This window comes from Pollicipes pollicipes, unplaced genomic scaffold (genome assembly GCF_011947565.3).
Source record: "Pollicipes pollicipes isolate AB1234 unplaced genomic scaffold, Ppol_2.1 Scaffold_6138;HRSCAF=7277_pilon_pilon_pilon, whole genome shotgun sequence".
Lineage (NCBI taxonomy): Eukaryota > Metazoa > Arthropoda > Thecostraca > Pollicipedomorpha > Pollicipedidae > Pollicipes > Pollicipes pollicipes.
This window is the reverse complement of record NW_023596818.1, coordinates 21,944,518-21,956,151: the sequence shown is the minus strand read 5'-3', so window position 1 is coordinate 21,956,151 and position 11,634 is coordinate 21,944,518. Positions and strand designations below refer to the sequence as shown.

General features: G+C 49.5%; 1 protein-coding gene across 1 annotated transcript; it reads left to right on the top strand.

Moving 5' to 3' along the window:
* Positions 1-817: 817 nt before the first annotated feature.
* On the top strand, positions 818-11,425 carry LOC119106235 (peroxidase). Its single transcript, XM_037229840.1, has 2 exons — positions 818-1,314; positions 8,542-11,425. Exons 1-2 carry the CDS (start codon positions 1,291-1,293, stop codon positions 11,095-11,097), a joined length of 2,580 nt encoding a protein of 859 aa, XP_037085735.1. The 5' UTR covers positions 818-1,290; the 3' UTR covers positions 11,098-11,425.
* Positions 11,426-11,634: the final 209 nt, after the last annotated feature.

The following is an 11,634-nucleotide window of genomic DNA, read 5'->3' as shown; positions in this document are numbered from 1 at the left end:
ATAGACAATTTAATAGTGGATCGTTTGGTACCAAAAATTGAGATGCACCTAGCAAGGTCGCTGACATATGGCAGGTCAAAGTCAGGCCATGGTTTTAGCGAAGTCAATTTCTAAGGAGTCGTTCAATCTGATGCAACAACGGAGTGTTAGACGAAGCCATACATCTCTGAAATGCTTTGTTAGGCAACACAAATGTTAAATGAGCAAATAACGTTGACCTAAGGTCAGGTATGAAGGTCAGACTAAGGTCAACATCAACCTGCTTTTTACCCGAGGGCTTGCTGCATGGGATAGATTCTAGTGCTCATTTCGCATTTATTGAGAGCAGGAGCCACATTATACATCTTCCATGGATTTCGTAGGGGTCAGAATAGGACATTGACCCAAGATGACCCAGGTCAACATTTTGTTTTTAGGAACATGCCGCATAGCGTAATCTGTGTCGCTTATTCAATTGCAAAACTCAGAGCAGTCTTGTACGATTTTGGTCACCATGACCTTCAAAAGGTCAAAAAAGGTCACTGACCTTAAATGAGCATGTGACCTTTTGCTTAGAAACAGTTATCTAGGTTGTGGGGGTACTTGGGAGGCCAATCTGGAATTTGACCTTTTTTGGCCTTATTTGACCCGAAGGTCATAGCCTAAAAATTTCAAACTTTCACCTAAGTGAGTTCACGTACAGGTCAGTACACTCTGTAAGTTTGGTGTCTCTAGCTCTCTCAGTTCCTCAGATCTCAGGGACTCAAATTGACCCCCCCCCCTCCGCCCACCCGAGCGAAAGGTATCCAGCTGGCCACCCGAGCGCGTGTTAATTACTTAACAATTAGATGCGTTTTATCTTCATCAGCTGATTTAATCCAGGACAATTTGACCCAGACTGCGTCAAAAATTAAGAAAAAATTTGCCAAACTGCCCTCAAATTTTAGGCTTCTATAAATGTTTGAGTAAGCGTCGTGTCAAAGAGGTTCAGTCGCTAGGCTACAGACGGGTCAAGTCGTTATGCAGCAGTTGGCTGCATTACGAGCTCGTTCTTGGAATCACGGTGGGAATACCGCCGCCACATTGGAATCTTCCCATCGAGGCCGGCAGACACGAGGCCAGGCGCACTGATCGCGTATAAAAAGGCCAACCGCCGGCCAGATATAAACACAGAGAGCGCTGAGCTGCCGCCGCCAGCACTGCAGCGCAGCCCCGCCCACCAGCGGAGGTCAGGACTGGTCGGTTGTACCCTGGGAGACCGGGACATATCGGACAGCACTCCGGTCAGATCAGGACCACTGCCGAGTCACCATGAGAGCCACTCTTCTTTGGACGGTAAGCAGCGCGGGACGAAGGCGATATGTCACGGCTGCACACATGCCTTTCGTAATTTGCACTGTCACGCTAACGCCCTTCATGTTTGTGACGAGCTGATTATTTTATCAGGCGTGTATGCTTATGTGCAGAACATGGCTTTGAGTTGCTGAGCTCACGCTTTGTCGCGCTCATTACGAATGCCGCCGTAAAGGTAACGCGAAGGTCGCGCAGACACGCCAGCAAACAATATGAAATTCAAATAAGATGAGTGAATGCATCCAGAGCAAGCAGTTATGTTAAGCGGAGACTGTTACGGCTGCAATAATATTTGCCATTTTCACACCAAGCCTTATCTTTCATCACTTAATCATTTCCTGGAAAACTATCCTTGTTCGTCCACGCTCCAAGGCCATCAAATATGACATTTAGCTATTTTAGCATACCTGACGTTAACCCTCGCTTTCCTTGGGGAAAGGGGGTGGTAGAAAGTTGTGATCCCTTCTAAAGTTTCAGTGGAATATATATCCAGGAAATCCTGTAATCACGCCCAATTTTTGTGTATTGCCAGAGCATACTTTTTACGTGTTTTGACACAAAACACGGCTCAAGCCTTTCTGGTTTCTGAGAAGCGATATTTTGGGAGAATACTGCACGGCGATCCACGACCGGCCAGGGCGGTGGGCGGGAACCGACGAATCCGCTGGTCGCTCGCGACGCATTTACGCTGTTACATTAACCGCTGATAGCTCGCGGCGCACGTACACTGTTGCATTAACCGCTGATCGCTCGCGGCGCACGTACACTGTTACATTAACCGACCCCAACATCATAAATATTTGCGTAACAGACACCAAACGTCCATGCCAAGGTACATAAATTTAAACAACGATCCAGTCTGTAAGCCCCTACCTGAAGCACAGTACTACCCATCCAGCATACTGTGTGCCCCAGTGCATCATGCGCACTGATCTAGGAAAACAAAATGAATGAGATAGCAATACTCACACGTTGACTCAATTCAGAAAACCTCATTTGCATTTGTCACCTTGGCAACAGCACAACATAAAAATGTTGTAAATTCCTACACTCATGTTAGACAAGGCTTACTGCCTTTTAATGGTTTCAGTCAATCCAATCACGTTCTTATTTGCAGAGGACGACAAAAACAGGGCAGGGCATAACGCATGCGGGACAAAACATTATTTTTCTTCGCTGCCTGGATGATATTATGGGCTCATTTTGGCATGAAATCTCAAATCTAGCTGTTTCTCTTTGACGAGGCATGAATTTGGGATGCAAATGATGCTGGTCTGTAATTAGCGTGCACAACTTTAGGAAACAAAACCATTACATGTTACAAAGGACGATATTAACATCCAGGCATCCTTCCATCGGAAATGTCATACTATAAGGTAAAACATTCGACTGCGGCCCAGACCTGCCGTGAACTTGATATTGCCGGACGTTGCCTTGTGTGCGCAACTATCATCCAAAAGAAAAGCAGTGTTGTTTTGAGATGCTGATAGCTTCACTTGGCGTGAAAAGAATAAATAAGCATGCTCATCATATGCCTTTGGTGGAACAGCTGTGCCACCCCGTATTATTAATATACATGACGGATCCCAGGACATGCCCCATAGCATGTCTTTGAAATATATTCCAAAGGCGAGACATTCTCTTGAGAGTCGAGCATTGCTTGAAATAATTACGCGAAGATCCACGATGCGTTTGAATGGTCTGACTGAATGACACTTGGCTGACAGAAACAATAAGCAAAACTTTCTACGTGCACGTACGTGCACCCCAATACGTGCACCCCAAACTCGCCACCTGATTTATCCCGGTTGGTTCAGCGGGATAATTTTACCTCCGCCCCGTTATTGGACATGACTCGGAGTGTTCCATGCGTCACGCATTGATGCGACATTGCTACGCTGAGTCTGGGTGAACCCTCCGAATACCGACTGCCGCGTGCTAACCATTCGCGAAGCGCCAGTTGCGAAGGGACAGGTATAGCAAAAATTGGAATCAGGCAGCTAGTGCAGCCCACGAAACTATGCTGGGCAGTGCTACCAAGCTGTTGTTTCTGAGGGATTTTATCCGTGGTATTAGCGACTGATTTAATGCAAAAATATTCCGAAAGCGAAGACCTACCTGAACTGCTTGTGGTATGAACGATGCAGGCGAATAACACCACGTGGATAAGGACAACGTTCCTCCGTAGACCTTCCCGGCACAGCAGCACTCACAGTGGCACAGTCGACCGGATCGACGATATCCACTAGCATGTCAAGCCAGTGGCAGTTGCGAAGGGACAGATATACCAAGGATTAGAATCGAGCAGTTAGTGCAGCCCACAGAACTAAGCTGAACAGTGCTTCCAAACCGTTGTTCCTGATTGACTGTTTATCCTTGCCAAGAAATGGCAAGATGAGTCCCCAACGACGCACCGCAATAGTGGCAAGACAGGGCTGCAAGGCAGACCTTTGAGCATTCAACAGAGGTCCTGGGCAAGCTTGTCACTAAGGATTCAACAGAAGCCAATATTTCGGGGATAACGCGTTCAGGGACAATGCCACCTTCATGATGATTCTCACTGGTGATAAGGATCTCCCAGATTATTGTGTCTTCGCAGCGTCCAAAGTCCAATAACAATGCTACCGGAAGATTGGATATATCACTCTGCTGCAGGATAGGAACTCTACATTCGTCCAGGCTTACACTTTATGTGTGGCGGCAACGAGGTCAGACATCGCTGCAGCCTTGGCCAAGACATCGGAGAAGACACTGTTTTTCACTTGCACGAGCTGCTCCACTAGACATAGCCCCTAGGTCGAAAGATTTAAAAAGCTCTTCACAATTATATGGGGTTTTGGGCTGATTTAGCCATCTTGAAGATCATTCCGTGCAGTCCACAGACCAGCCCTTCTTATGACCTAAATCCTTATCGTTTATAAGCTACACGTCCGTCAAGATGTGCAAACTCTTTTGTGGAGACGACTTCAAGGTCGCACAGGGATCCGCGACGCCATAATAACGTCATTCGAACCCTGCCGTTCCATTAGCTACAGCGTGATCACGGTCAAGAAAAATGTTAAGGACTGGTCGTCCATATCTGGCGTTTGTGAGCACGATTTCCGGATATGGTCGTGAATTGGCACTTAATAAATGTTGTGCAAGGTATGCTGATAAAATCAATCAGTAGCGTCTTGAGGAGCATGTTTACAAAGAAGAAAAAGAAAACAGTACTATTAGCCTTATTATTATTACTATTATCCTCGTACAATAGCCAAGAGAATGGAGAAAAGGATGTATTGATATTTCGGCTGCGTACCTTTACCGAGACGAGTACTAGTGGTACACTTTACAGTAGTAATATAGCTATATCTGAGTAGTATGCCCAATAGCACCTTCGCAGTAGGCATCCAGAAATGCTTTAGTTTTTTATTATTAAATAGTAGTAGACTAGTGATATTCGTTTTGATGGAAATATGCAGCCGGAATATCAAAGCATCTTTTTGTCCCATCTCCTGGTCATTTTTCGGGGAATAAGGCTATCAATACTGTCTTATTTGAATTTATAATGTTCCTCGCAAACGACTTCACAAGTTCTGCAAATCGAGACATTGTCTTATCTCAAGCAGTCATTCTCGCTCACAAATATAGCACTAGTTAAAAGTGAGCTTCTTCTATCATATCTGATGCTTACTTCAATGTAAGGCATTCCCTTTGAAATGTACATTCCGCATTTAAAAATCTTGAAGTAAGCATCAAGTATGCTAAGATGAGATCAATGATAACTATTCGTGCACTTTCAAGTGAAACAGACTGCTTTAGACGACAAAATTTCTCTGCTTAGTAAATATGTTCCTCAATACGTCAGCGTACTTCGCATAACGTTTATTGAGAACCAATTGATGGCCGTCCTACATGGAAATCGTGCTTACGAACGCCAGATATGAACGAGTGGACGATTGTATATTTTTTGGCCTTGATTACTGCATGGTCAGCGGAATGACATAACTTGAATGACATCATTAAGCTGTCATGGATGCCTCAGTGACCTTGAAATAACCTCCTCTAAACAGTCTCCACATCTTTGCGGACGTGTAGCTCAGAAACTAGAGAGCTTTAGGTCTCAAGTAGGGCTGGGCTCTGAACAGCACCGGATGAGCTTCAGGGCACCCATTTCAATTCAAAACCCCACACGAATGTTGAACACTTCCTTGATGGCTGCATTCCAGCAGCTCGACCACAGCTCAGGCAATCATGTGGCCGTCCAGGCTGATAAAGACATTCTGGATAGCACGAGCACCGCTTCAATGCACCAGTCGTCAAAGATTAAGCCTGCTCTTACACTAGCAAGCAATTTCGTTGTGGCCTGCGCAGCGATTAATTACAAGAACAATAAGGATCACCCTCAGTGCTATTTAGATCAAATTGTAAGATAAAAAACATAAGACATTCTCAAATCCTTTCATTGCATTGTGAAGTACTTCTTTGCCCGGACATCAGCGGGAATTCCAGCCAGTCAACAATAAAGTTATCATTCCGGAGTTCAAAGTCCAGCACAAGTCGGTCATGACTCAAACCTGTGCACAGCCAAAGCGGATTTATTGAGCAGTTCTATGTAAAGAAATCAAAACAAAATATATATTTATAACTGCTAAACTTAAGCATCAATATTTCATTACTTTTTTGAAACATTTACTTCCTCTCTGATTCAGTCATTTGCACAGTCCCATCTATCGCTTCAAAAATTATCGCCCTCTTTTATGAAACTACGCACATGAAAGAACTAAAAACCAATAGTTTCATGAAGTCGTGACATAGGCCAAAACAGGACGGCTTTTTACCTTCAAAACAGACTTGGAAGCAGCTTTAAACGAAGAATATCCTTCCTTCTTTGAACCAAGTGCACACTCAGCTACTCGTCTGTTTTTGACCCTCATAAGTAAATCATAGGGCTTCTGCTCATTGCTATTGATCTTCGCAAACATGAACTCTAGTCTCAGTTTTGTCGGGTTCCAGTAGTGTTGTCATAAGGCTGCTGCTGGGAAACCCGAGAAACGCGGTTCAGTTCAGCGCGATTCCTACCCTTCCTATCAAAATGAGACGCAGGTGATGCCATGTAGCCTCAGCAGTTCAATGTGTCATAAATCCACCACGACATGCGATTCTCGGCTTTGAGCTCACCCGATTTAAACGCATATCGTTATCAGCCGAAATCATCACTTTATTTACGTGCGTCGTAAATGTTTATGCTAAACCAAACCAGGACTGCTTATCCGTGTGGCTTCCATTTAGTTGCGTCACACAAGAGCGCGGGAACTATGTTCAAATTGGGAGGCGGAGACAAACTTCAAAATGTCAAAATGGGTCCCCTAAAATTAGATAGCAGGTCCCACACAAGTCAGAGAAGGCCTTATACAGCTCAGAATGGGACCTCTACAGGCCAGAATGAGCTCTCTACAGGCCACAATGGGCTCTCGACATGTCAGAATGGGCCCTCTACAGGTCAGAATGAGCTCTCTACGGACCGCAATGGGCTCTCTACGGGTTAGAGTGGGCCCTCTACAAGCCGTAAGGAACTCCCCACAGCCAGTCATTCGCTCTCTACTGGTCAGACCCCCCCCCCCCCCCCACTTCCGAATGAACCATCTGCAGCCGACAACAGGCCTGTTACATGCCTGAGTGGGCTCCACTGCAGACCAGAATGGGTCCTATACGTGCCAAAATTGGTCATCTGCAGTCATGAGAGCAGAGCGCCAGTCATGCATGTTGAGCCCTCCATATGTCATAATAAGTCCTCTTTGGGCTGTTATGGACTCTTGTAAAGCCAGAATGGGCGCTCCACAGGTCAGAGGTAGGAATCTGCCCTCTACAGTCAACAATGGGCCTTCTACAGGCCAGAATGACCTCTCTACGTACAAGCCCATAACTGCCCTATTTTGGTCATAATGGACGCTTAATGGGTCAGAGTGAGCCTTCCACAATTCAAAATGGACTTTTGGTGCTACCCTGCCCCACCCCCCAAGCTTTCAAATGGGGAACTGCCCCCACTGCCCCTCCCCCCTCCCCCCCCCTCGGTTCCCGCCTCCCGGGTGTGCTGGGTGTCCGTCCAGCATGCCTCACACTGCTCACGGCTGTTACAAAGCTAGCGGTACTGATTGGAACCGGATTGCTACTGCTAATTCATGCATCCAACTCACCTGTCATTTTGTGGTGGGATAACCTGTTTGCTCGTTTTCGGCATGCAGCTACTTTTGGTTGCAAATAGGAGCTCGATGAAAGCTGAGCAATACCATTTTGTGGAAAAATCTCCTGACGCTGTGTCAGTGTCAGTGTCAGTGCCAAGTGTGCGGTGTTAGAAGGAACCCGAGGGTGAATCCGAAAAGGAGAAGCATTATATGTTGATTTATATGTATATATATATATATATATATATATATATTATATATATATATATAGATATATACATACATAGACGTATAGCTCTCTCTCTCTCTCCCTCTCTCTCTCTCTCTCCTCTCTCGTCTCTCTCTCCTCTCTCTCTCTCTCATCTCTCTCTTCTCCTCTCTTCTCTCGTCTCTCCTCTCATTCTCTCTCTCATCTCTCTCTCTTCTCATCTCTCTCTCTCGTCTCTCTCTCTCCTCACTCTCTCTCTCTCTCTCTCTCTCTCTCTCCCTCTCTCCCTCTCCTCTCCTCCTCGCTTTCTCTCTCCTCTCCTTCTCCTCCTCTCTCCTCTCCTCCTCTCTCGGCCTCTCTCTCTCTCCTCCTCTCATCCTCATTCTCTCTCTCTCTCTCTCTCTCTCTCGGTCCCTTTCTCTCTCTCTCTCTCTCTCTCTCTCTTCTCTCTTGCATGCCAATCAGTCAGTGAGGTGAAACGGGGACGGCTGCGTTGGTGGCGAGGACGTAAAGCGTCCAAGGTGGCACATGCCTGCAGCGTATGCCATCCACATCATGCAGGGATCCTGATCTCCAAACCAGAAACTCGCAATAATGAGCGTAACTCATTCGATTCTGTTCATTAATTCAATATTTCTCTTCGCAAACCTTTGGCACCAGTTTACGATATCCGCCTGGTCTCCGTGCCTCCATCCTGACTCGACGTCTGCATGTCCAAAACAATTCCCTTGCTCACGGGCGCACAACTCCAGACTTACAAAGCTTCCATCTCACTACGTGACGTCACATGCCTAGCTGGCAGACTTCTTGATCTGACCTGGCCTCACCCCATTGCAGGCCCTGCTGCTGTCGGCGCTATGTTCGAACGGAGTCCGAGCCGCCCGCTGCAACTGTCAGCCGACCTGGCGATGCCCGGAGGCGCGCGCCGCGGGCGCAAGATCGTGCCGGGTGCGCGGCTACCTGCGGGGCTACTGCTGCCCGCAGAGCGGTGGCACTGGCACGGGCACAAGCGGTGGTTTGCAACGCAACTGCCGGCCGCTCGTGCTGTGCCCGGCAGCGGTGGCTGACCCGGCCAGCTTCGGCCGCCAGAGGTGTCGGCTGGGCGACGGCTCGACTGGCGTCATGTGCAGCGACCGCGGCATCAATCCGATGCAGGGGGCAACGTCTTCGCTTGGTTTCCGGATGGGTGACCGGAGGGACGCTGCGCGGCCACTCGCCAGTGCCCAGGTACTCACTCAGTCCGTCATGGTTGCCACAGGCGGCGACATGCAAGAAGCGGCCAGAGAAGCCACGCGCGACATCCAAAATCAGATACAGCAGGGCGGCCAGTCGGCGCCCAGGGACTCCCCAGTGGGAGTCTTCAACCTCAACTTCCGTTCCAGTCAGGCAGTGCAGGAACTCGGCCTGCAGGGCCTACGGAACCAACTGGCACTTCAAGCCCTTAACGAGCAGGGTGGCGGAGACATGGTGCAGCTCGTCTCCAGATTCAACAATGAGGAGGCTGGTACCAGCGCGTTTCCGGCGCAGCCCACACTCCTTCCCAACTGCACCGTGGCGGAGCCCATCGTCTGCCGGAGCAGTATCTACCGCACAGTGAACGGAGAGTGCAACAACCTGCAACGTCCGCGCGAAGGCAGTGCGCTGACTGGCTTTAAACGGCTGCTCGAGAGCACGTTTGATGATGGCTTCGCATCCATCCGCTCCCGGAGCGTGACAGGCCGGCCGCTGCCAAGTCCACGACTCATCAGCGAGCGCGTGGTGGAGACCATTTCGAGCGAACTCAACGGCTTCACCCTGTCCGTGATGCAGTGGGGCCAGTTTGTTGACCACGACTTCAACCACGCGCTTGTCTTCAACCTGGGCGCCGCTGGCAGCATCGAGTGCTGCGAGGATGACGGCCGCACGCTGCCGACAACACCCCTGCACCCGCAGTGCATCCCTATCCCCATCCCGGTCGACGACCCGTTCTACAGCCGGTTCGGCCAGCGCTGCATGAGCCTGGTGCGTTCGCTGCCGGCACCGTCCCTGGACTGCATCGCACGCCCTTCTACGCCCATCAATGAGCTCACCTCGCACCTGGACGCTTCCAACCTGTACGGCAGCGAGCAGGAGGAACAGGACGGACTGCGTACCTTCAGTGACGGCCTGTTGATCACCTCCAACAACAACCTGCTGCCACTCTCCAGTACGCCAGCCCGCCAGCGCACCACGCCGCGACCCACCTTCCGCCCCGGTCACCGCCGCCCGTACTCCAGACTCGGGAAGCGATCAGCACGTCAACGTCGTCAGGCCGCAATACAGGAGCCGTGCGTGAACGACGCCAGCGTTTGCTTCCGTGGTGGTGAGTCGCGTGTCAATGAGCAGAGCGCCCTGACCGTCATGCACACCATCTTCACACGTGAGCACAACCGCGTGGCAGGCGCACTGAAGCAGATCCACCGCAACTGGGACGACGAGAAGCTGTTCCAGGAGGCGCGGCGGATCGTGATCGCCGAGTGGCAGCACATCATCTACAACGAGTGGCTGCCAATCATTGTTGGGTTCGACTACGCCCGGAATCATGACCTGCTGCCGATGACTTCCGGCTTCTCCACCTTCTACGATGAGCTTGTAGACCCAAGCGCATCCAACGAGTTTGCGACTGCTGCCTTCCGCTTCGGTCACTCATTGCTGCGTGACATGTATCACCTGATCAACGCTAACGGCGACATCATCCAATCTGTTAATGTTACGAAGACGTTTTTCAATCCGACTGTGGTGGGACAGAGATTCGTCGAGCACGCGCGGACTCTGGTGGCCACGCGACCCGAGACATTCGACGCCAACGTCATCAGTGGTGTCCATGAACAGCTGTTCACGACCAACTTCCAATTTGGATTGGACCTGATCTCGCTCAACATCCAACGAGGACGTGATCACGCAATCCCCACGTACGTGACCGTGCTGAAGGCCTGCAGGGGCGACACCGTTTCCAGCTGGGGCGACCTCAACCGCCTTATGAGCTCCAGGGCCATCGACCAGCTGCGCTCCCTCTACGATGACCCACAGGATGTGGACCTCTTCATCGGCGGTCTGGCTGAACGGCGAGCCGCTGGTGCTCAAGTGGGGCCCACCTTCCAGTGCTTGATCGGACAACAGTTCTTCGACGTTCGTTTCGGAGACCGCTTCTTCTACGACAACGGCGGCTTTCCGCACAGTTTTACAGCCGCCCAGCTGGCGGAGATCAGGAAGAGCAGCTGGGCGCGCATAATGTGCGACACGCTTGGTCCCGAGTTCGGAAACGACTTCACGCAAGTGCAGCCGCTGGCGTTTGTAGAGTATACGGTGGGACCAAACGGAGTAAGCTCATGCAACTCGCAGGCTATTCCCAGTATGAATCTAGCGGTGTTCTAACTGACCAGCGAACTCGCCTGTCCGTCTGTTCGATCCCGAATTGTGTGCACGATCGCGCACACGTCAGCTTGGGGCGCGTTCGCTGTGATGCTATGAAGTCTCACGTGAGAGGTCGCGACGTCAACAGATTCCTGATGGCGCCTGACGATGATGATGCTTAACAGATGCGCAATTCGGATATTGGCAGCATTCGTACTGAATTCGATTATGCATTAAATAACAGCCGGCTAGACATTTTAAAAGAATGAGAGTAGCCTCACTGCTCGTACAGAAGTACGCGTGAATGTTTTGGGGACAAAAATAAATGCATTTTAGGCACTCACTAAAGGAACATTTTTGAAGCAGTTGAGCATTCGTTCATCTCATCACCTTGTGAGAATGAATCCTTGTGTCCCGACATTTAACATTGAAACGTTCAGTATCTCATAAAAACTGAGTTGAACGATACAGAAAATTGTGGAGCTTGATTTTTTAACAAGAGGGGTCGACGGGAGACAATCAGCGCGTTGAAGACACAGGTTGTCTTGAATGGGTTGG

What these genes read in the sequence shown, in the direction of transcription:
- LOC119106235 (XM_037229840.1), top strand. Translation starts at nt 1,291, where the DNA reads ATGAGAGCCACTCTTCTTTGGACG. An exon ending in GAGCCACTCTTCTTTGGACG is followed by an intron (nt 1,315 to 8,541) that starts GTAAGCAGCGCG and finishes ACCCCATTGCAG; the next exon opens with GCCCTGCTGCTGTCGGCGCT.